Here is a 22,993-nt window from a genome sequence, read left to right as displayed (position 1 = left end):
TTCATTATATTGTTATATAACTATATTATATTACGTCATTACTATATTGGTACGTAATCACAGAATTAGTATTGTGTACCAATCTTTAAATATATTTGAATAAGTTTCACCCTTCGTTAGTGTCCAGTAATTAGGCATTATCTGAAGACATTTTGGTTTTGCATAAATTACGGGTTATAGATTTTAAACAAGAGGTGAACAATATAAAAACATTTTGATTTGATACTATAATAATAAAATTGTAGTATCAAAAATTATAGATATATGTACATAAAATGTTTCTTGTTTCTACAGTATTCCATACAGCTGGTACCATTAGGTTACAGTTTCGGCTTAGTGACATTCTACTATACCTTTTAATTGAATTTAAAGCTTTTTAAATAAACTAACAAAATCATTGATATTTATATGTGAATAATATTGAATCGTAGATTCAATTATGTGATTCTAATCACACTACTCCAATAGTCAACCAAATTCGATGCAGTTTCATTCAAAATTAATGATATTTATACGCTGCGATAGAATTGGTCACCAATTTAGAGGTGGTCGTATTATTATAATATGATGAATTGGTGACCAGAGGAAAATGATTCTCTGATTCATATGTTAATAGGCGGGAAGTGACGGCTCACCGTTCAGAAATTCGAATGAATCGATTCAATGCATGTTACGCATAGAATCGTATTAGACATTTTATATATAAATTGAAGCAGTATTTAAATTGCTAACAGAAGAAAATAACTAAATAAATAATTATTAAACAAGTCGCACGATATAGCTAAAAGCCATAATATCGTGTGACATCGTGGAAAAATATCTTTCGATGTCATAGTGGAATATCTAAATTAAAGACTTAACCATCTAAGATAATAATATTGATTGAATGTGTAGTAGCACTTTAATATTTAAGAGTTATAATTTCAACTACATTTATTTGTTATAATTTAACTGGCAATATAATATATAATATATCAATATTTATTTGATATTATTTATAATAATCATTTATATCGATTCAAATTCGGCTAAAATCTTGGGTTTCTTCACAATTATCTATATATTTATTATTTTATCTAAATTTGCAATGGTCAATACGTTAAGTTGAGACTCAAACCACACGAAGAACGATATAATGACGTCTCTTCCCGTTGGCGCTATGCAACGTGCTAATTGAGCAATTAGCCACAATGGCGCGGCAGTCGCTCGGATGAATTCAAATTACGGAAATTCAATTACGTATCTATTGTCGCGCTGACAGTCCATCATAGAAAAATCTACATTCAAATACAAAGCAATGCATAGAAGGAGTGGTTTAAATGTAGATTGTCATTTGGAAAAGATAAAATAGACAAACATTGAATGCAGACACTATTTGTATGTTAAATTATTTTACATTTTAATTAAATATAAACCGACGCACAGATAATTTTCGGATTTTGGAAGATATTCTGAAATCTGATTGAGAGAATTAAGAATGTTATCACGTCATGTAAATGCCGATATTTCTTAACAACTGTGTATTTGTGTTTTTTTCACGTTCAGTCAATAATGGCAACCATCTTTATAGCATTAGTAACTGTGATTTATGGATGACGACATGATTACTGCACTAATTGTTAATATATATTTAGTTCTTCATAATGGGATTAAATTGTAATAGAGTAAACCTCATTTTTATGTCTTACTAGAGGAATAAAAAATGTTATGTTTAATGTTTTCATTAATTACATTAATTTAGGTAATTGCAGTGACGTCCCGTAGGGGTAGACAGATTGAGCGTCGCTTAGAGGCGGAAGTTACTTGAAAGGCGGCAAATCGAGGAGAATCGTTAGGCACGAGTATATTATATAGAAATAGAAACCCAAACTTACTAATAACGGAAAAATCTTTCCATTAAAAAATTCAGCTGACTGGTTGGAAATAAAATGTATTAATAATTAACATAGAAGGTTTAACAGGACTGTAATTTTTTTGTCGGTTTAACGATGTCTAGTTTACTTCTGTTGTCATTGATGACCAGCAATGACACGTGTAGATTTGCGAATTATATTTGAATTATAGGTAGGTTCATACTTACCTAATTAATGCATCTAAATATTTTTGCCGGTCACTCGAGAGTTTTGAAAGTAAATTTATCTGAAACCGTTAACTCGCAATACTGTCTATTGAAGTAGAGATGGCATTTAAAATAGATTTAGTTACATATATGTTGTTAGTAATGTATCCATACAACAAATTTATTTTCTTGGATATTGGAGTCATAAAAGGATGATAAAAAATATTGTATACAAAATTGTGCACCATTTTGGCGTTGCTTAGGGGCGGCATTTTGTCTAGGGACGTCACTGAATAATTGATATTATAGAATATAATGTAGATACTTTAATTATATTTATTGCATGGCAAGTATTTTTAATATGATTTTCTTTTTCGCTAAATGACAATATTATCTCTTGAATCTTAAAAAGGGGTCATTTCGTTGCAACGGTTGAAAAAAAATCTGCTGAATTTTAATAACATCATCAATAACTATTTATATCTGACGATTCCATAAGTAAAAATATGAAAATATTAATCAAAATCTAATATATTATGTTTTCAAAACTATAAATTATAACACATACCTAAATTGTATTATTATGTCACGTGTATGAACGCAATTTATAGACTTTTTATATGTTATATGATAACCTAAACCTAAACCTAAAGAGACATAGTATCTACATACAAAAGTAACGATTCCAGGGGAAAAGAATCGTCTTTCTACTCTTAAAACCAGCCTCGCGGTTTTTAAGGGGTAGGCATTAGCAACTTTTAGCTGCAATTATACTGAGCTACCGTGTTTCCCACTAACTTGCTAACAATACACACAATTAGCCAGTAAGGGTTGCTCAACAGTATCCGCAATTAAATTATTAAACAATGTAGTTCTACAATTCAATCATTGATTAAATTAACGAATCACTAAGTCTTTATTTACTCGTTATATAGAAAATTGAATAAAAAATGTAAAAAAAACATATTTTCATATTAGTTGATTACTTTTTTATCCAAGACTGTATTTATAATATAAATACACAAAAATTTGAGACGGTAACATTTTTTATTGGACTAAGACTTCAATATACATCTTTGTTTGTATGTCATAATGATACCATTATTAATAATTACAAGATAAAAAGAACTTTTTATATACTTACGAATTTCCTGTTGAAACATATAAACTTGACTTGACTAGTTTAAACGATCAAAAAAATTGTACATGATAGAAATAATACTGAAATGTCATTTTTACACTCGTTGATTTCCATAGTAATGCACGTATATATTAATAATTTAGTTGTTAGGACCCTAGCGACCAATAATAGTGGATTGGATTACGGATTTCTTCCGAAATAACTTTTCATACAAAACAGAATTAACTGAAAATGAATTCAATTCTACTTAAAGATGGCTAAAAGTATTTAAAAAAATGCATTGGCATTGTGTGCTGATATATTTTTAAAGTTTCAAATGTCTAGCTAGTCGGGAAGTTAGTTAAAAATCGATTGCAAGAATTGTACTGGATAAACAACCACCAGACAAATAAGAATACGACCAAATAAAAACGTTGTAAAATAGATTTATTGATGGCCTCAGTATCCCGCAATATATATGCTGTAAATAATTATTAATTTACGAGGATTTTCTCAAGGCCAACTGCGGAGATGACCATGTTAAGTAAACCATAACTAAAACGTTATTCTAATAATAATGACACGTCGCTTGTTTCTCACTTCCAAAACGTCACCGATTTTGACAGCGAAAATTTAATTATTTCTATCGAGCACATTGGTACGTAAGTATGACTATGCATTTTGTATTTAGTTCCTAGTCAAAAATCAATCAAAATACGAACGAATCAAAAAAATGTATTGATTTCAATGATCTACATTTCCAGGTAAATTTCAAAGTGAAAAATACGTGAAATATCATCAGCTTGGATTCAAACTTTAGAACGCGGTCGGATTATTTGATGCTTATTCACTAGCGATGTAAGGAATCACGAAAAAGTTAGGTTACCTATAATATTTTTTTATTTAAATCAAGGCAAATATATCTAAAAACAATAAAAATAGAAATTAATATTTTTATTACAGTATCAGTTTTAATTTAATATTACTTACTTATTTTTACAACGTTTTCATTAGCTCGTATTCTTGTTTATCGTGTGTTTATCCAGTACAAATCTTGCATTCGATTTTTAACTATCTTTCCGACTATCTAGACATTTGAAACATTTAGAATATATCAGAACACGATGCCAATGCATTCTTTTAATACTTTTAGCCATCTTTAAGGAGAATTCATTTTCAGTTAATTCTGTTTTGTATGGAAAGTTATTTCAGAAAAATCCGTAAAAAGTAAGAGACTATTATTGTTTGCTAAGGGTGTGGTCCTAGGTACTAAATTATTAATATATTCGTGTGTTACTATGAAAATCAAAATGAAATGTCAAAATGACATTTCAGTATTCTATATTTGTTTGTTTGTTTTTTTTTATTTACTTCATAATATCAAGTACAAGTTTGAGCATATTGAGTATAATAATTCAACATAAAATTTTAAAACGTTGTACATAAAAAGTTCTTTTTATCTTGTAATTATTTCTAATTACTTTTGATATTGAAATGTAGTTATATATTATTCTTGATTTAGGTACCTACAAGAAAATAAATCACAAAATGCGATCCGTTTTTTATATACTTTACCACGTAATTCAATAATATTATGTAATTTACAAGCTTCATCTTAAATGCTTGCCAGTCCTATCAGACCATTTTCAATAATTCGTTGTAATTTAGTAAAATTTAATTGTCTATTAAATATTTTTTGTACCCCTTGCTCGTCTCACAGCGCAAATTCGCTCCATTTTCAGTACTGGATGATTGCTATACTTCCCAACACGAGTTTTCAATGTTACCTACATGCACTGTGCAGTGATTTTCAAGCCAATAAAATAATATTAAAAAAATGTAGCAAAGCGTAGGTTTATAGCTCTCTCTTTTTTCACATCATTGTGAATACTTGATCTTCAAAATAGCGTGACAAAAGAACAGCCATCAACAAAAAAAAGAATATAATATAGATTGTCGTTTATGTAGATGCGAATATAATTTAACCAATGATTATGACGTACCCAATTCAGTATTTCCATAGATCAGTCTTTCTCAAAGTGGGCGGTGGAGGCTTTCAGGTGGGCAGTAGAAGGCTCAAAGAAAATTAGGGAGCGTTAAGGAAATCTAGAGGGACAACGGCAGATAAATTATAGAAATAAGAACTTATAGAACTCAAAGAAGAACTTATAAAACTGACAACAAACGAAGAATTAAAAATTAAATTCAAAACTGGCTACCAAGAATGTTGGCTGCAGAATGGAATCTTTAACTGTACCCTGGGTTATGGTCGGTTGTTGAACAATTTCTGATAGCATTCTTATCGTCGTATTTGTGTGAACGTAGATTTAGTGCTGTAGCAACGTTGCTAACTAAAAAAAGAAATCGGTTGCACGTTACTGAAAGCGGCGACTTTCGGCTGTTTTTCATGTAAATTCGAGCCTGATATTAACAAACTCGTCGAAATGAATCAGATTCATCCTTCATATAGGATAATTTTTAAATTCAAAGCATTCTTTTAATGTTAATAAAAATACTTCTAAATATGATTAAGTATGAGTTTTATTTCCTCTCATTGAAATATTCTTTGATCTCAGAAATAGGATATGGGTCACACCCTATCTATCCTATCCATAGAATAATGCATTTTTATGAATTATATTTGCAAAAACTGTTTTTAAAGTACGCAACAGATGGTAATGTAAAAAGGTAAGTTAAAAAATATGGAGGCACTAGATTTTTTTTCTAGAAAGTGGGCGGTGGTCGAAATAAGTTTGAGAACCTGTGCCATAGATGATGATTTAGTAGTTATATTATAAAAATAACAAGATATAAAACAATATTGTTTCAGGCGCTTAATATTATGGTGTTTATAGTTTTAGGAATGTCGTTTTTCTGTTATGAATTTACTCAAAGGATAAATTAGGTTTCACATATACTTATTTTAGGTAAACAATCGGTAGTTAACTATTTTTCATCTAAATCAGACATAACATACGCATTCTTGTAGACATAACGCGTAATGCGATGTTTAATAAAAATAATTAAAAGATAAAAATAACTTTTTAAATACCACGTTTATAAATTTTCTGTTGAATCATATAAACTTGACAATTCTATGTTTTAATAATTTAGGACAAATAAGGCAATTGTCAACAAATCATTTTTTTGCTATTTTGCAACAAACAAATATAGAATACTGAAATATCATTTTGATTTCCATAGTAACGCACGTATATATTATCAATTTAGTTGCTAGGACCACCCACTTAGCAACCAATAATAGTGGATTGGATTACGGATTTCTTCCGAAATAACTTTTCATACAAAACAGAATTAACTGAAAATGAATTCAATTCTACTTAAAGATGGCTGAAAGTATTAAAAAAATGCATTGGCATCGTGTTCTGATATATTCTAAAAGTTTCAAATGTTTAGCTAGTCGGAAAGTTAGTTAAAAATCGATTGCAAGATTTGTAATTGATAAACAACCACCGGACAAACAAAAATATGAGCTAAGAAAAAGGGAATGACGACTGGCCTCCGGACAATTGGACGCCGCGCTGTCGTAGACACGTGTAGACGAGGTATTTTAATCAGTTTCTATCTACTACTTAGTAGTTTGAATTTATTTTACTCTTCGCATAATGTAATCTTTATCGCGGATTGAAAATTACCATGCCTAAGGCGTTATATAAAATAAAAAACTCTTTTTTTCGTTGGAACTTAAACATATTCACGATTAAATCATTGTTTACGTATGCATATTTACATTCTCACTAACTATTAAATCATATTATAATCATTGAAATATAAATAATATTATTGAGTATTTTTTTAAAGTACCTATAAGTACCTAACATCTATTTATTTTTGAATTCCGTGGCGTCCAGTTGTCCGGTGCCAAATCATCCTAGACCCAAGAAAACGTGGTAACATGAATAGTTTTTTTCAAAGTTTCTGAGCGAAAGCGCATTAGAGACATTTTGGTGAAAACAAATGAAATCGGATTGTTTAGAATGCCCAAAAAAACTCATCTGCAAGAATTTGTAGGTGAAGAAGTTATTATTTATTTGTATAAGATAGTAGGTATACTACATCCAAATTAGAATGACATATATTATATTATATATTATGGAATATACAATATACATGCTACCCCGTTTTGACTTTTCTCTCGCCGCACAGTTGGCAATATAATTGTAGCACCATCAGCATTACTAATTATTGTCGATACTATTTAGTATTTTACAAACATCGGTGGCATTTTATTTTAATGGTTTTTATTTTTAATTTTTAGTCTTATCGAGCTGTTATCGATATCAATTAACAAAAAAAAAATTTTATTAAGGAACAGGGTCTTTAAATTTATAATTAAAGTACGTAATCGACTGTTTTACCGAAGTTACAAACGTCAAAAATATGTAGATACAATGTTACATAAATTACATTTAAAAATAGGAACAATAATATGTCTTAGATATCTTACGACGGATGATATCAATAAAATTCTTATTTCAAATTTATTGCTTTTTTGTGAAATTTCAATTTACATGCTCATTTGGACAAGAAATCTCTTATATAAATAATTATAATATAAAGTTATTAAATACTATAATACATTCATAGAACATTATAATAATTAATGTAATAAAGTCATGCTTTGCCCATTTGAATTATTGGCAATTACTGACACGATTAGGTAGCATGTAACATGTTATACTGTGCTTTTAAAATGAGAGGAGGGATGAATTCTAGTTTCGTAGGTTGGGTACGGGGTGCAGGCTTATGCGCGTTGAGAGACCATGGAAACTGGTGGTGAGAATACGTGGTTCTGGAGTGGCGTACGTTAAAAGGGTACCTTATTTGAAATATAATTTATATTGGAAGAAGTAGTGAGTCTCTTGAAAATATTGTTCAAGTCCCGCATGGATTTTTTAAAGATTTTTCCGCATAAGATGCCACAATCATAAAGATAATTTTATTAATTTGGAGCGTTTTCAAAAATCAAAGTGGGGAGAAGATGTATACTTTTCTATAATATATAAAATCCATTTCATTAAATGTTATTATTTATTGTAAAATGCACTACGTTGGAGTACGAAAGTGAGTTCAAATCCACCATCTGACAAAAAATGCATTTTGTTATTTTTTCCCACGTGTAATTTGATAATAATTAATAGCAAACATATTTTACAGTAAAGAAATGGGCAAATGACTTACTACTTTTCTTACTAAATATTAACCTCCACTTTTGTGTAGGCCTGATTTTTTTATTTATGAGTGAAAATGCTAAGTAAGAATTTAAAAATTATATTGTCATATCATAAAATACGAATACAAACATTTTTTTGAGTTATCATTGCAGTTAACTTAATGGTTAAATTGGTGCTAAATACATTTAGCTCTTGAAACGGTTCACTGCAACAAACTTTTAGAATAAAAAAACTTAGATAGATTTTAATATACATACATTATATTTTTACCTATTGACATACTCCTGGACTTCCCTTCTTCAATGGGAGCCGGAATAAAGTTTTGTAGGCCTAAAAGTGCAGCTTGGCCACATAGTCAATTAACAGAATAGAAAAGACTTATGACATATCACTTGGCTATCTGGATAAAAAGGAAAATGTTAAATTTAGAGTGCTTATTATAATATGTACCTAGATATAAAATTTCAAACCAATAGCTTTAAGTATTACATTAAGATTCATAGCATTAAAATTGTAATTAATTTTGTAATAGGAATAGCTTAAAATCTATATAAGATTTTTTTATGAGTTTAAAAGAGATAGATGTAAAAGATGCAAGAGTGGAAGAGAGATAGCATGAGGTTTCTTTGCAATAACTGTACACGCTGTTTGAGAATTCGAGAAAAACACGCGCATTCGAGAAAAATACGAGTCGTGAGCGGATGCGAAAATGAGTCAGCGAACTCTCGCGCCAAAAATAAAACGAATGTCGGCGATTAATAATTAGAATATAGGTGATATTAAGATACAGTTAATTAAGGAACTATAGAAACGATAATAATAAATACCTTTGTCACTGTTTAACATAAGTTTCTTTCTTGTAAAAAAAATAACCATTGAAAATACAAAGCCACGTGCTCACCAAAAAAAAGAGACTGTTTTATTTAACTTATTTTTGTGGATCCTGAGTTCAACCAAAACACTGAGCTAGCACAGAATTCGGGATATCTCACTATGTTAACATCTTGTTTAAAAAGCAGTTATTTTTATTTCAACTTTATCACATCGGAGATTTCAACAGCTCAACGACTATGCACGAAAGAAAATCATCCCCTTTATAGCATCGCCACTGCTACCAACCTACAATCTGTACTCACGCCTGCCAGTTTAAGGGTGGTTGGCGTGTGTAATTAGGGGTGTATGTGTGACAACAATAGCGCCCAATCGGAAATAAATTAGCGGACGACACCCTTATGTTAGCGGCTGCAGCGCGAGCTGGTGTTGGTGTGTATCTACATCCACAACTACCTCTACTACTTTACCATTCTCAACCACTTTCAAATGTACGTATTTATACATGTAACTACGAACTCTAGAGAATACAGATAGATAATTAATACAGTAAATTTGACGATAAAATTTCGTTTTCTAGTTGGAGACTTTATAACGTACTTTATATACAATCGAACTCGGTTATTAAGACCACGGACATAGCGAGATCTCGGATATAATGAGGAAACATTCGTTGACATTTTAGTTTATGATTTTCTCCATATAGTTATTAACTTTTATAACGAGCTACTTATCGAAAATACCGAGAAAAAATATCGTCAAAAATTTTCTTAAAACTGTTAATGTGTCGATCGTTTAAAAACATTTTCGACCCTAAGCAATAAAATCCGACAGTAGACTGATGCGGCCGGGATCGGATCACGTTTATGAAGTCACTAGTTAAGTATCTAAGTACCTAATTGGTGTTTTCCTCGACAAAATTGAAAAAGTATCCACGCATATGGTTGAAATTTCATTTAAAAAATCCAAGCTGAAGTCAGTAGGTACCTACCAGCATTCATTACAATAAACAACTTCTTTTGTAGTTTATGAATGCCATGCTTGTTTCGGGGTGAAATTCTAATAGTGTATTTTTGTTTGAATTGCGACTAATTATATTATAAATTTACTATTTACTTATTATTATTACTACTTTACTAAAAATTGTTTTTTTCCGTTAAAAAAGTCGAAAAAATAATATAATAATTCGAAAAAATATTTAAAATTTTGCTTTCGTTGAACATTCATTTTCTTATTACATATTATTTTATTGTTATGTTTATCAATAAAATTTAGTTTTTTAATTTGTCTAGAATTTATTAAAAAGGTTTATATTAATTCATAGTTTGAATATATATTTTTTTATATCAATTTTTCTGGAAAATAATGTGTAGAACTTAAAATCGTTTTAATATAATATTATAAATCATGTTTTCATATCATATTTTTTTAGCCTTGACGGTTTTGCCAGGAACAGTTATTTGCTTCCAGGCACACGTTGATAAAAACATCACGTGAATTAATATAGTTACAGGATTCGAACATGTTATCAACCGATTTAAAAATGGGCGTTCTGATCACTACGCCGCCGCAAACCGTTAGAAACTCGCTAATTTCTTTACATTATCAAAAATACGCAATAACATTTTCATTAATTGCATTCATTGACAAATCGGTTTTTAACAAACTGACAGCTGATTTTATCAATTTAAAACAATTATCAAATAAAACTGTCAAAATGTTTCCTAAGGGTAATTGAAATTATTTTAATTACCAAACTGTGACGTTTTTGTATTTGATTAATGGAAATTACCCAGTAATTAAAATTTAATGTTGTCAGAATTTCGAATCAAATCATCAGTTAATTAATTTATTTATGTCGAACATAGATGCAAAATTATAACCTCATTTCAATTTCGGATGACTATTAAATTTAACAAATAATACGTCATGGCTTGTGATTACCTATTTGTTGACTCACTAGTCTAAATAAAAGTCGGTTCTCTAACCATCCTCTCACTTTATTATTTTCAATGGTATTATGAGTGGTAAATGAAATGTAAATGTCACAGAGAAATTTGGCTAAAAAGACCCACACATCTCATATTGCTGCCAAATGCATAACCATGCTGACAGTATATTACAAGAATCACTTGAGAGACATAATTATGTAGGGGTCACCATCTTTGGGAACACGGCAAGGAAGAAACAGGTACCTACCTACAAAATAAATTGTTCCATCTCACTAAAAAGTTTTAGAATACTAATACCATGGCCCCCATAAGGAGGGAGGGTGACAGGGCCCTAGCCTAGGGGCCCGGGCAGAGGGGGGCCTGGCGTGGCGGTCGACCAGATAAACGAGATAAACACACATCTTAAATTTGCTCTAATAAGTAGTAAAAAAGTCGCCTGTGGGACTATTTTATTTGGTACTGTTCGATTATCAGGAATACAGCGAAAAACACATTTTGAAAATACCCGATATACTGGATTATTTGTTAGTTTGGGTTAGTTTAGATTAGGTTAGGTTGGGTTAAGTTAGATTAGGTTAGGTTAGGTTAACCTAACAAATAATCCAGTTTATCGGCTATTTTCAAAATGTGTTTTCCGCTGTATTCCTGATAACCGAACAGTACCTTTTATTTTATTTTTTTATAAAATATATGGTTGTGCGACACAATTTTTGGTTGTTGTGTGTTAAAAAATCTGCACTGAATTTTATTTGACCTCGAAAACCATTTGGAAAACGCCACTGTAGAGCATCAGACTGCCTTTAACCTTAGCGATAGGTAGGGGGGGCACCAATGATCCTGGCTTGGGGGCCCGCTTCAGGATGTGGGGGCCATGACTAATACTAATACCATTTTTTATACGTCGCCAGCAAATATGATGTATTAATAAAGTAGATATTACAATACATAATATTTAACATTTCCAACCATAGACTATAGATACATCTAGACGCCACCCGTTGCATTGCTAAATGAAGCCGCGTGTATTGCGTTTGGTTTGTGGGCGAGCGAACGCATTCGTCTACAAATGTTCGAGACCATAAACCATTTCGCTAGTGCTCGCCCAACGTGCTCGCACTAGACGCTCAGAATTAAAATATAATTTTCTATTTTTTTACGTTATATAGTATTTTTAAGCGGTCAAAATGCAACTTTTAGATAAAGATATCCATAATTTAAGTTATTTTAAAGAAACGCTAGGTCACTGATATTAAAATATATAATAATATACAAATAAATTATCACGAACATGTATCAACTTACCTATGAAACGTAATACTATCTTCTTGCTTATCAGTACGGCTACCACATTTTAAGACAACACACGGAACCATCTTTTCTACTTAATTAACTAAAAATATTTGCCACTGACTTTATGTTTAATACAAAAAATAGCAATTTTAGCAACACGAGCTCGCAGGTTATCGACGCTATGTGAAGCGTTTCACCACGATTTGCTGGCGACACTTTTGGAAACTAGCCCACACATATGTATACCTTTTATCTTACTCTGGCGCGTGTCGCAGAGATTGTAAGGGTGCCGAATACTTTCTCACTTGCACTCAAGCATCGTTTTTGTTCAGGGCTTGTTTCCAACTCATTTTTAATATTAAACAAATAAATGAAATATCTTCATTAATAAAATTAATAGGATAGTATCTTTTTATAAAAAAAAACAATCATTTTGAATAAACTCCGTTTTTAAATATTGGTTAAATTTGTGACATATTGTCACTTCATGATGAATATTAATTTCCATGACGAAATTACCTTATATAATAATTAATTACCAATATGTGAGTACCTGATTCCTTATGTTTATACCATGATGTGGTTTGATATAAATATACAGATATTATAATTTATTTACCTTGTAATAATTATTAGAATACAAGCATAAATTGAAATTCGACAAATTGATAATTTAAAACTTTCTAGAATTGTTAAGTGAGATTTAATCAACTACTTATGAATTCAGTAATAATTTTATAGGTGAGTACATGTTTAAAATGAACCGGAAGTTATTGAGGAAGTGATAAGTACCTACCTGGAATTGATTTTACCTTTCCCGAAATTAGTTTTTGATTTAATCTATGATTAATTTTTCGATTACGATTCAGTAAATGATAGCCACATAATTAAAATTTAACTGACTGACTAACTGTGCATATAATTTCTCCAATTAATTATACATAATATATAGTTATAATACTAAATAACAATAATTCAAATAGTATATCCTCAGAAAATAAAAACCTCAGAAAAATACCTATTGTAAAATAAATCTTTAAAATGTCCGATCGACTGTGTTATGATTGGTTACGTGTATATTGTACGTAAAATATTTCACAGTGGCACAGTTCGCTTCTCCAGTTTTATTAGATTCAATATGAACATTAATTCAATTTTTTAAGAATGAAAACATTACCTAACCTAACATAATCCAACTTAACCTAACAAAATATAATCCATAATATCAGCTATTTTTTAAATATTTCTTTGCTGCTGACTTCCTGTAAAGTGTAAACCGACAAGAACCGTGTTTTATTTAGACATACAGGTACTATACGACCCAAAGTTAATACACGGCATGTATTTCCATTACAAAATTTCAGGGTGACGTGTGATACGGCGAACTGCATACGTACAAGTTTCCGGACACGGTTATGAATATGCTCGTATAATTTTAAACTATCGATCCGTCGGAGAATTAATCCTAACAATTACGTTATCCCAGGTATTTCAAATAAATAAAAAAAACTATTTCCTACTGTCTTTTAGCATCGTGACCTGTTGTAATGTTAAAAAAATGTAGAAATGCAATTGATATTAACAAATAACACATACCTGAACTCTTGCTTCGCTCAAATCCAGACGCATGGCTAACTCTTCCCTGGTGAAAACATCAGGATACTGCGTCTTCTCAAACGCCCGTTCCAGCTGGTGCAGCTGGTACGTCGTGAAGGTGGTCCTGGACCTCCTTACTTTGCGAGGTCTGTCGTCTCGGTCTGCAGTCAGTTCCGCCAATAGGGGGATCCCACTATCGTCTCCGGCGTCCGTTTCAGGGTCTGATGCAGCGCCCGCGTCCATCTGTGGGCCTCCAGCTAAGTCTGACGGAGGGCGCGATGAGTGGAGAGATTCTGAGGAAAACGGAGAAAAGTCTGCTTCAGTTATTAGAGTATGTATGATAAATCTGATAAAGTCACGTTAAATAACTCAATTTCACTCAGAAACAATTTCTCGTATCCAATATTCAACTCATCTAATTATTATTATAATATAATCACAGTCATTCATCTTAAATACAAAATTAAAAATTTCCATTATTCAAAAGTTTAATTTCTTCACCAAATAATAACACACTTCTTATGCTCCCTTTATCAGGCAACTATTAATTTATATTAAAACAATACTGAGCATTTTCATATTATATGCATGTAACCTTTCTTGTAACTCCGGATATACAAACTTTGAAATTTATTTATTTAGAAAAAAATAGTATAACTGCATTACAAAGATGCGCCATAATACCTACATAATGAATACAAAATATAAAAATGATTTAATTACAAATAATAACTAACATAACAATAAAGTAGAAGAGAAAGTAGGATTCTTCTGTAAATATTAGTAAAATGATAAAAACTATAAGTTACAATACTTAAGTATATTTTTTCTACCTAATACTCGATGTAAGTTGATTTTCACAACAAATGAATCTAGCATTACCGTCATTGCTTGTATATAGAGTGTGCAAGCTCAATTTTATTAAGTTATTTAGGAATAATTTATTAAAAGTGATGTAAAAATTATAATGGATTGAAGTTCTATTCCATTTGAGTCGTTTTTTGCGACCCGGGTTTCACCGTTCGGTATCTTCAGGCAATATGCGCACCGTATATAATATATCACAATACAGTCAGTGTGTATTTACTATTGGTGGGTGCGCATATAAACGACTCAAATGGAATAGTACAAAACTTAAATCCATTAGAATTTTAATTCAAATTTTATCAAGTAGGTACCCTCGGTCGATAGTTTTAATATTAAAAGTGATATATTATCATGATACTATTTCAAGTTAATTTAATATTAAATTTATTAACAAATAGTAGTACCCACACCTCACTACATTTACTCACATAGGCAGCAGTATAATATAACAGTTATGATGTAATGAACTTTAGAACTATACAGCAGTATTATAATACTAAATAATTTTGTTGCGTTGATTCATCCAGGCTTTGAGGTACCTATTCTTATTATTTATAGGTAGTTAGTGAAATTTACAAGGCGGTATACGTTCAAGACACATAGGTACAAATACAACATGGAGAAAAATGAAGCATAGAACTAGGTAATATTTATTTATAGAAAAATAGTGTATTTAAGAGTATGTTTTTTAAAAAAATCCTAAAAAAAAGTACACCAAATGACATTTTGTTTAGGTACCGTATTTAAACGAGATCTATATTATAAACTCAGAGATATTATAATGCCTACTGCCTATACCTACTGCCAATATTAGCACATGAGTCGTCATGACGAAAATGATATAAACTGTTTGTGACACTTTAGGCAAGACATCATTATGCTTTTACTTATAAAATTTAAAAAAATATATATTTCGATGGTACACAAAAGCATTTTATAATCAGGCTTTAAAATAAATAGATATTATAGTTTAAAATCTGAATATTATAGGTTTCGCACCCCAACTGCAACCGAGATCGTCAGAAATATAGCAGGTTTTACAACCGACTGGATTTTTCAAACATAATTTTATAAGGTTTATGCAGTGGTTTGCAGCTCTCAGCTCATTTGTGTAGCCTGTAGCCCATATACGTGTCGCCTGAGACGAGCAGAATCCAAGGGTACCAAAACCTCAAAATCGAAAATTTATGTGGATAGCAAGTTTTGCACCTGGACAACTCATATTATACTATTACTTTTTAATGTGTATAATACGAGATGATACTTAACTTCGGATGTATCAGTTTAACTAGGTACCCACCAGTCAAAATAATGATATCCTGGGAACCATTTCAACGACCCTCTTGATGCATGCAATGTTTACTATTCATTTAACAAATTATTCAAATCCGATTACCAAAACGAGCGAGGATTAAATAAACAGTTACGTGATCCCTCTTTTATTTTATTGTGTTATTATTTTATTCGTCTGCCGAATTGCGAACGTTACAAATGGATTACACGTTGTGCTGCTATGATACGTCTACCCTTAAAAGAGGAATTTGAATAGGGGATGTAAAATACGAATGTTAGTAGTTTTTGGTAAAATTAACAAGCATACAGTTTAATTTGTAATATTAATACTTGTTATAATAAGATACGACTTAATATTAAAATTTAATTAATAATAATATTGATATTATATACATTAATGCTATCTTTCTTTGACTTATTGATTTAAAATACAAGTTCATACTAAATAATTACAAGATAAAAAGAATTTTTAATATACCACGTTTTAAAATTTTCTGTTGAATCATATAAACTTCTATGTATTAATAATTTAGTACAAATAAGGCAATTGTCAATAAATCATTTTTTTGCTATTTTGCAACAAACAAACAAATATAGAATACTGAAATGTTATTTTGATTTCCATAGTATCGCACGTATATATTAATAATTTAGTTGCTAGGACCACCCCCTTAGCAATCAATAATAGTGGATTGGATTACGGATTTCTTCCGAAATAACTTTTCATACAAAACAGAATTAACTGAAAATGAATTCAATTCTACTTAAAGATGGTTAAAAGTATTAAAATAATGCGTTGGCGTCGTGTTCTGATATATTCTAAAAGTTTCAAATGTCTAGCTAGTCGGGAAGTTAGTTAAAAATCGATTGCAAGATTTTTACTGGATAAATAACCACCGGACAAACAAGAATATGAGCTAATAAAAACGTGGTAAAATATACATAGGTAATGAATAATAAAAATCAATTCATTTTAACATCGTAAAAACCAATGAAGCAGCAACTGTTGTACAAAATTTCCGACCCGAAAATAATAACACGAGTATTTCATCACTTCACTTTTTATAATACGAAGGGGCACTTAATCCTTTTCGCAAAAAGACTTCACAAACAGGGGGGCTTTTGGGGGGACGTGGCGACGCGCTATTTAATTCCACTTATACAAGAATGATTTCATTGTATGAGGATTTACCGTTTGAGAGACTTTTGTTTTTTTTATTATTTATTTTATTTTTATTTTTATTTTACCGGTCATGACGAATTTATTGGGGATATTATATTGTTATTGTACATCATACGTGGGTGAAATATTTTATTAGTGTACAAATTGATTTTTTATACTAGCCAGATATGTATTGGAAAAATTAACGTTGAACCTTTGACTGAAACAGAAATAAATGATTTTATATCTAACTCGAGCGGCAGATATATTATGGGGACGCAAAAAAAAAAGATAAACAGCTGGCCAAAAAGCTACCGATCGATGAATTGATGATTCACTGGAGATATGCGCAGACGTATCTGGAAATTAGTGTTCGTGCAATTGGCCGTATAACAGATTACAGGGAGGTGTACTTGTATAATATAATTGTTTTTTATTGACAATTTTAAATCACGTAATTTTCTGTAAATGCATATTTTTGTGAATTAGATATGTTAAAAATGAATGACGGTTCTATGAATCAGCTAACTTCGCGGAAAATTCTACACGAACCAATGTATAAACCAGTAATTGTGAATGATTTTTTCTGACCAGAACGCTTGGAACATTCTTGATATTCGGTAACCCCTACTTTACCGAGATTAAGGTAAATGTGCCGCAGAGGTGGACATGAGATTTTACAACTTTATTTTTAAACCAAACCTAACATAACCTAACCTAATCTAACCTACCCCAACCTAATATTACCTCATATAATCTTATTTGTGATAATGGTGTATCAAAATGTATGAAAATTTCAAATTTTCCATTAACGATTATTGGATCAAAAAGCCGATGCGTCGACAGAAAAAGGTATTTATTATAATTTTCTACATGGAATAAACTGTTTTTGTAAACAAAAAAAAATGTAAAAGCTCGTGTCCACCTCTGCGGCACAATTACCAAGATTAATATTAAGATCCGGGTATGAAATTTATAAAAAAAATTATAAAAATGTTTATATATATATGTATATACAATTACAATTTTTTAAAGCACAGCTAGAATTATTACATTATCGTCAGCTATTTTTAATATAACATATATTAATTCAGCATCTCTTATTAGTACTTTTTTATTTTATCTCTTTATAAGGGTTGGGGGGATTAAAATGAATACAAGGTAAAACATGTCTACATTATTATTGTGCCTAAATGACAACCTAATTTGGTCAAATAATGATCAAGTATCAGAATTGAAATGCATAAAAAGCGTTTAGGGGAACCTATAAAAGGGGTGAATAAATAGATATTTTTACAGGGGTAACTATAATCATGCTTGCCGGTATGAACTTTGCCATTCGACATGCATTAAATGCACTATTTCATACTGCATCAAAAACTGTATAATGCAAAACAGATTTCCTAATATACTATTTATTTAATTGCATATAACTTGGAACACCTCAGAAATACACGAGACAATATTTCTGATTTTTTTAAACACGGTGTTCCAAATGGTTATATGTAAATTGTACGTAAAACTTCAATTCTCATAGCTGATTTTGGCAAAATTCATTAATTCAAGAATGAAAACCTAACCTCACCTAACAAATAATCCAGTATATCGGCTATTTTCAAAATGGCCATATATTTCCGATACAACATTTCACGGTGAAGTGTGATACGGCGAACTGCATACGTACAAGTTTCCGGACACGGTTCCAAATTATGTGGTTGAACATAATGAATTCTATATTCCTAATAAAATCACAAAACTTAGATATCACTTGGTATTTCCCACATATTAAAAATATTATTTAATTCCTACTTGGCGGCTTTTGTCAGCATGGTTCATATTATTATCTATGTGAACAAAACATATTATGTGTCGTATTCGTGATTTGAATGTTCGGTGCCTGCCAAACGATCGATTAATTAGGTAAAATTGACTTGATTTTCCTACGATTTAATCATACCTATAGATATGTATATAACTTCAGGCCGCATGCAAGTGCAACCACTAATCATAACTATGCAGGTAATGACTACACGCCATAGACTACATTTTCCATATTGTTTATACGAGACGTTCAAATCATAAGAGCAATCGGCGTCACAGCATTTCGATGCGACTGGCTTCCATTGTTACCCCGCACACTTTCTTCCTCACGACTTCCACCGCTGAGGTATTTTATCCCAAGATTACTTCAGCAGTAGATTTTTCATGCCGAGACTATGTTTAGTTTGTATATGAGGCATCATCAGTAGTTTTCCAAGCCTGGGATTTACCCAAAATCAAAGTATGCATTTACGGAATTTACTTGATTTTAAGCTACGTGTGCCCATGGCAGAGAGGTGTACAAGGAAACAAACAAAATAAGATAATAATACTTATAAAACAAAAATCAGAATCTGCACATGCACCGATGCCACATTTTGCTATCCTGTCTGCGGCTAAAATTTGTTATATGCGACAAACAATTTTTTTTATAACAAAAACGTCGCAGTGACGCTATGTGCGGCAGCCAATGACATTAATATGGACGAAGCATCTGGAAAAAAAATGATACTCACTTTTTTGTCGGGTCTGCCGAATGGCATAGTCTGTTCTAACGCCATTACAATAAAGATGATATTGCTATAAATTCCCGATGCTTTTTGTCGGGTCTGCCGAATGGTTCGGTTCGAACGGGTTCGCTCAAATGAACATTGAGACTAGAAACAGTTTTCTAACGCCATTGCAATAAAGGTGATATTGCTATAAATTCCCGATGCGTGATATCGTATAATGGGAATTGCGTGACGTCTACCTATACATGTGCGAATATCGTTATGCGCGAATTTACTTGCTAGCTACTGTATTGAGTGCGTTGTCCATTCATAATGTCATTGGCGGCAGCACAATAAGTTACATGTGTTTTGTGAAGAAAAAACCACATTGACATATTCGAGGTGTTGTAGTCGAAACGAGTCTGTATATTGTATCATAAGGCTTAGTAGTTATGTAGTGTTATCGCCTGAATAAAACAGTCACCTAAGCATATTAATCTATTATTGTAACCGTGCATCAGTGCATTTACATAAGATTGTCTATTTTTTTTAAAACTACATGTTTCACCTCAATGCAATGGATTGTAATTCCACTGGCTTAAGCCATACCATTATAATTATGAATTGTCTACGGTATAGTACCTATCTGCCAATTTAAATGGACTTTATTATAAGATTTCTAAAACTAAGCATTTGAGTGGGTATTTAGAATGGTTCATAGACCACGGCTAATATGCAAATTATAAAGCAGAATATGCAACATTTTGGCTCAAAATTCAATTTAAATCTCCGAAAATATTAACACCACAAAGAAATGTCTAGCTGGCGTCCCTTTGAAAATGTTCATACAATCCAATTAAATCTCTTGACCATAGAGTATGGACATCGTATGCTTTATGAAGCATGTATGGCGTAACGCATTTAAATTTATAATACACCTGCATTATTCTTTGATATTCATAATATTATTATTTATGCATATCCAAAAAGTAACATAATTTTCTTTGTGTAGGAATATATTGCTATAATGTTCATAAATGCGCTGCTTTTGCTAGAGATTGCAGTACCTACTGGTATTTCATAACCGGTATCCCAGTATTTTTTAATATTTACCAAAATACCGGTTTTAAAAATCAGACAACACCGATATATTCGGTATTGACAGAGGGAACAACATGTATTAATATACATAAAAGGCTTAACAAGACTATAATTTTTTTTATGGATACGCGATGTTTGGTTTACTTCCGTGGCCCCTCATCATTAAAATACATTAAAACCACGAATTCTTAAAACTTATCTACACTGACGAGAAATCATGACAAAATACATTTTAACAATAATAAAATATATACCATTATAAATAACTACCCAGTTAATTGGAACCTTCGTTCAAGGAACGCTCATTTTATAACAGTAGGTATGTTTTAAATTGAAAATATACCTCATTTTCATATAGTTTTTGACAGGTGTTGATAAATTAAATTGCTAATTGATTGCATGTTTCGTAACTTCATTTCATTCCCCCAGTGGCACTACATCCCACCTTAAAATATCCCAGAATCCCTTATTTATTATTCAGTTCCTTTATTGAGTTACTATTTATTGTCCACGGTGACTAAAATTTTACAGGCAGTACATTGTAACAGCTATATAGTCATCTCCAAAATGAAATTATTGATAAACTAATTAATGTACTATTTACATTTTCTAAAACTCATCACCTTTGTGTTGAAAATCCGACGCCAGATGTCAGCACAAAACAAGCAACTGTTATGTTTTCACTGACGCATTGTTTTCCCACAAAAGCGCTGCGGGTGTCTCGCCAAAATCTTTCATAAACTCTGTTCTTTCATTCGCGGTTTATTTAAACAAATATAAATATTCCTTTGTGTCTGTTAGCCGAGGCGCGAACCACGGCGGGGTGAATCCGGGCTAATAATGTCTGGAGCTCAATATTTTTAAAACGCCAATTTCCACCGCTAGGATGATAATTGGAGAGGTGCAACATTATAATGAAACCTTTAGTACATATTGTAACTCTACTGAGTAATATTGTGTAACATTTTGTATTAAAAGGTGTCCACTTGAAATATAAAAGAGAATTGTAAAAAAAATCGAGTGGTTTAACTCTTTTAAACCCTTTTTGGATTTTAGACATGTTCATGAGAATGTTTATAATGCAAAATTTATTATTTTTAAATCTTTATCTCTTTATTTTTGTCTTCTCTATATTATCTCTCCATATGATATACAATATTTTATGCATGTAATAGTAAATATATCTTTATCCATTTTATCGAACAATTGTGATATATATTATATGGATGCGGGGATGAGAAACAAGCAATTCAGCACACTTCAATAGGCATTCACATGATCTGGACAAACCTTAAAATTTAATAAATAAAAATATTAAAACACAATAAGTTATTTCGCTATTTTATAACGAGTCAGTTTAGCGACTCAGTGTTTCCCAAAGTGGGCAATCTCGGTCTCTAGGTGGAGTGGTCTTTAAGTAAGATAAAATGGAAGTAATAATTGAAAGACGTTGAAAGCAAATTTTAAGCAGAGAAAGAGCACACTAACCGCAATGAACGATTTGATGATATTCTTAAAATGATAGTACCCAATCAAGTATAAAGTCAGAATGATTTCTAAAATTACAGTAATAGCTTATATAAGTACCTAACAACAAAAATGAAAAATCTGCATTTAAATTCAAACGCAGCTATCAGCTACCAAACGCTATGATTACGAAGACATACGCCAAGACTATAGAATGAAAAATTATAATTTGAAGAAGTACAATTAATTAGAAGGTGGTCACAAATCTCTTAAGTATCTAAAAAAGAAACTTACTAAAAACAACTACTCTTGTTGATTTAATAATGCTACTTTATTTTTCTATGTAAAATTGTATGTTTTTTGTTGTCAAAATTTTTATTTTTCTGTATTAAATTGTACTTAAGTATGTTTTGATTTTATTTTATTTTTTCTATACTCTCTTCTTATCTATTGTGAGGGTGATATTTTTTTTAATGTAAATCTCATGTTGTGTACGTCTTGAATTGAGATTTGTTATGTCCACAATGCT

General features: G+C 30.9%; 1 protein-coding gene across 1 annotated transcript in view; it reads right to left on the bottom strand.

The window, feature by feature from the left end:
* The window catches only part of LOC147075233 (uncharacterized), a 47,815-nt gene that overhangs the window by 20,335 nt on the left and 4,487 nt on the right, over positions 1 to 22,993 (bottom strand). The window contains exon 2 of the mRNA XM_085942900.1: positions 14,044 to 14,336. Within this exon, the coding sequence (XP_085799026.1) occupies positions 14,044 to 14,336 (293 nt within the window). The remainder of the gene's footprint in view (positions 1 to 14,043; positions 14,337 to 22,993) is intronic.

This window comes from Rhyacophila brunnea, unplaced genomic scaffold (genome assembly GCF_057557595.1).
Source record: "Rhyacophila brunnea isolate RB1 unplaced genomic scaffold, BYU_Rbru_1.0 scaffold_15, whole genome shotgun sequence".
NCBI lineage: Eukaryota > Metazoa > Arthropoda > Insecta > Trichoptera > Rhyacophilidae > Rhyacophila > Rhyacophila brunnea.
This window is presented reverse-complemented; position numbering and strand designations above follow the sequence as displayed.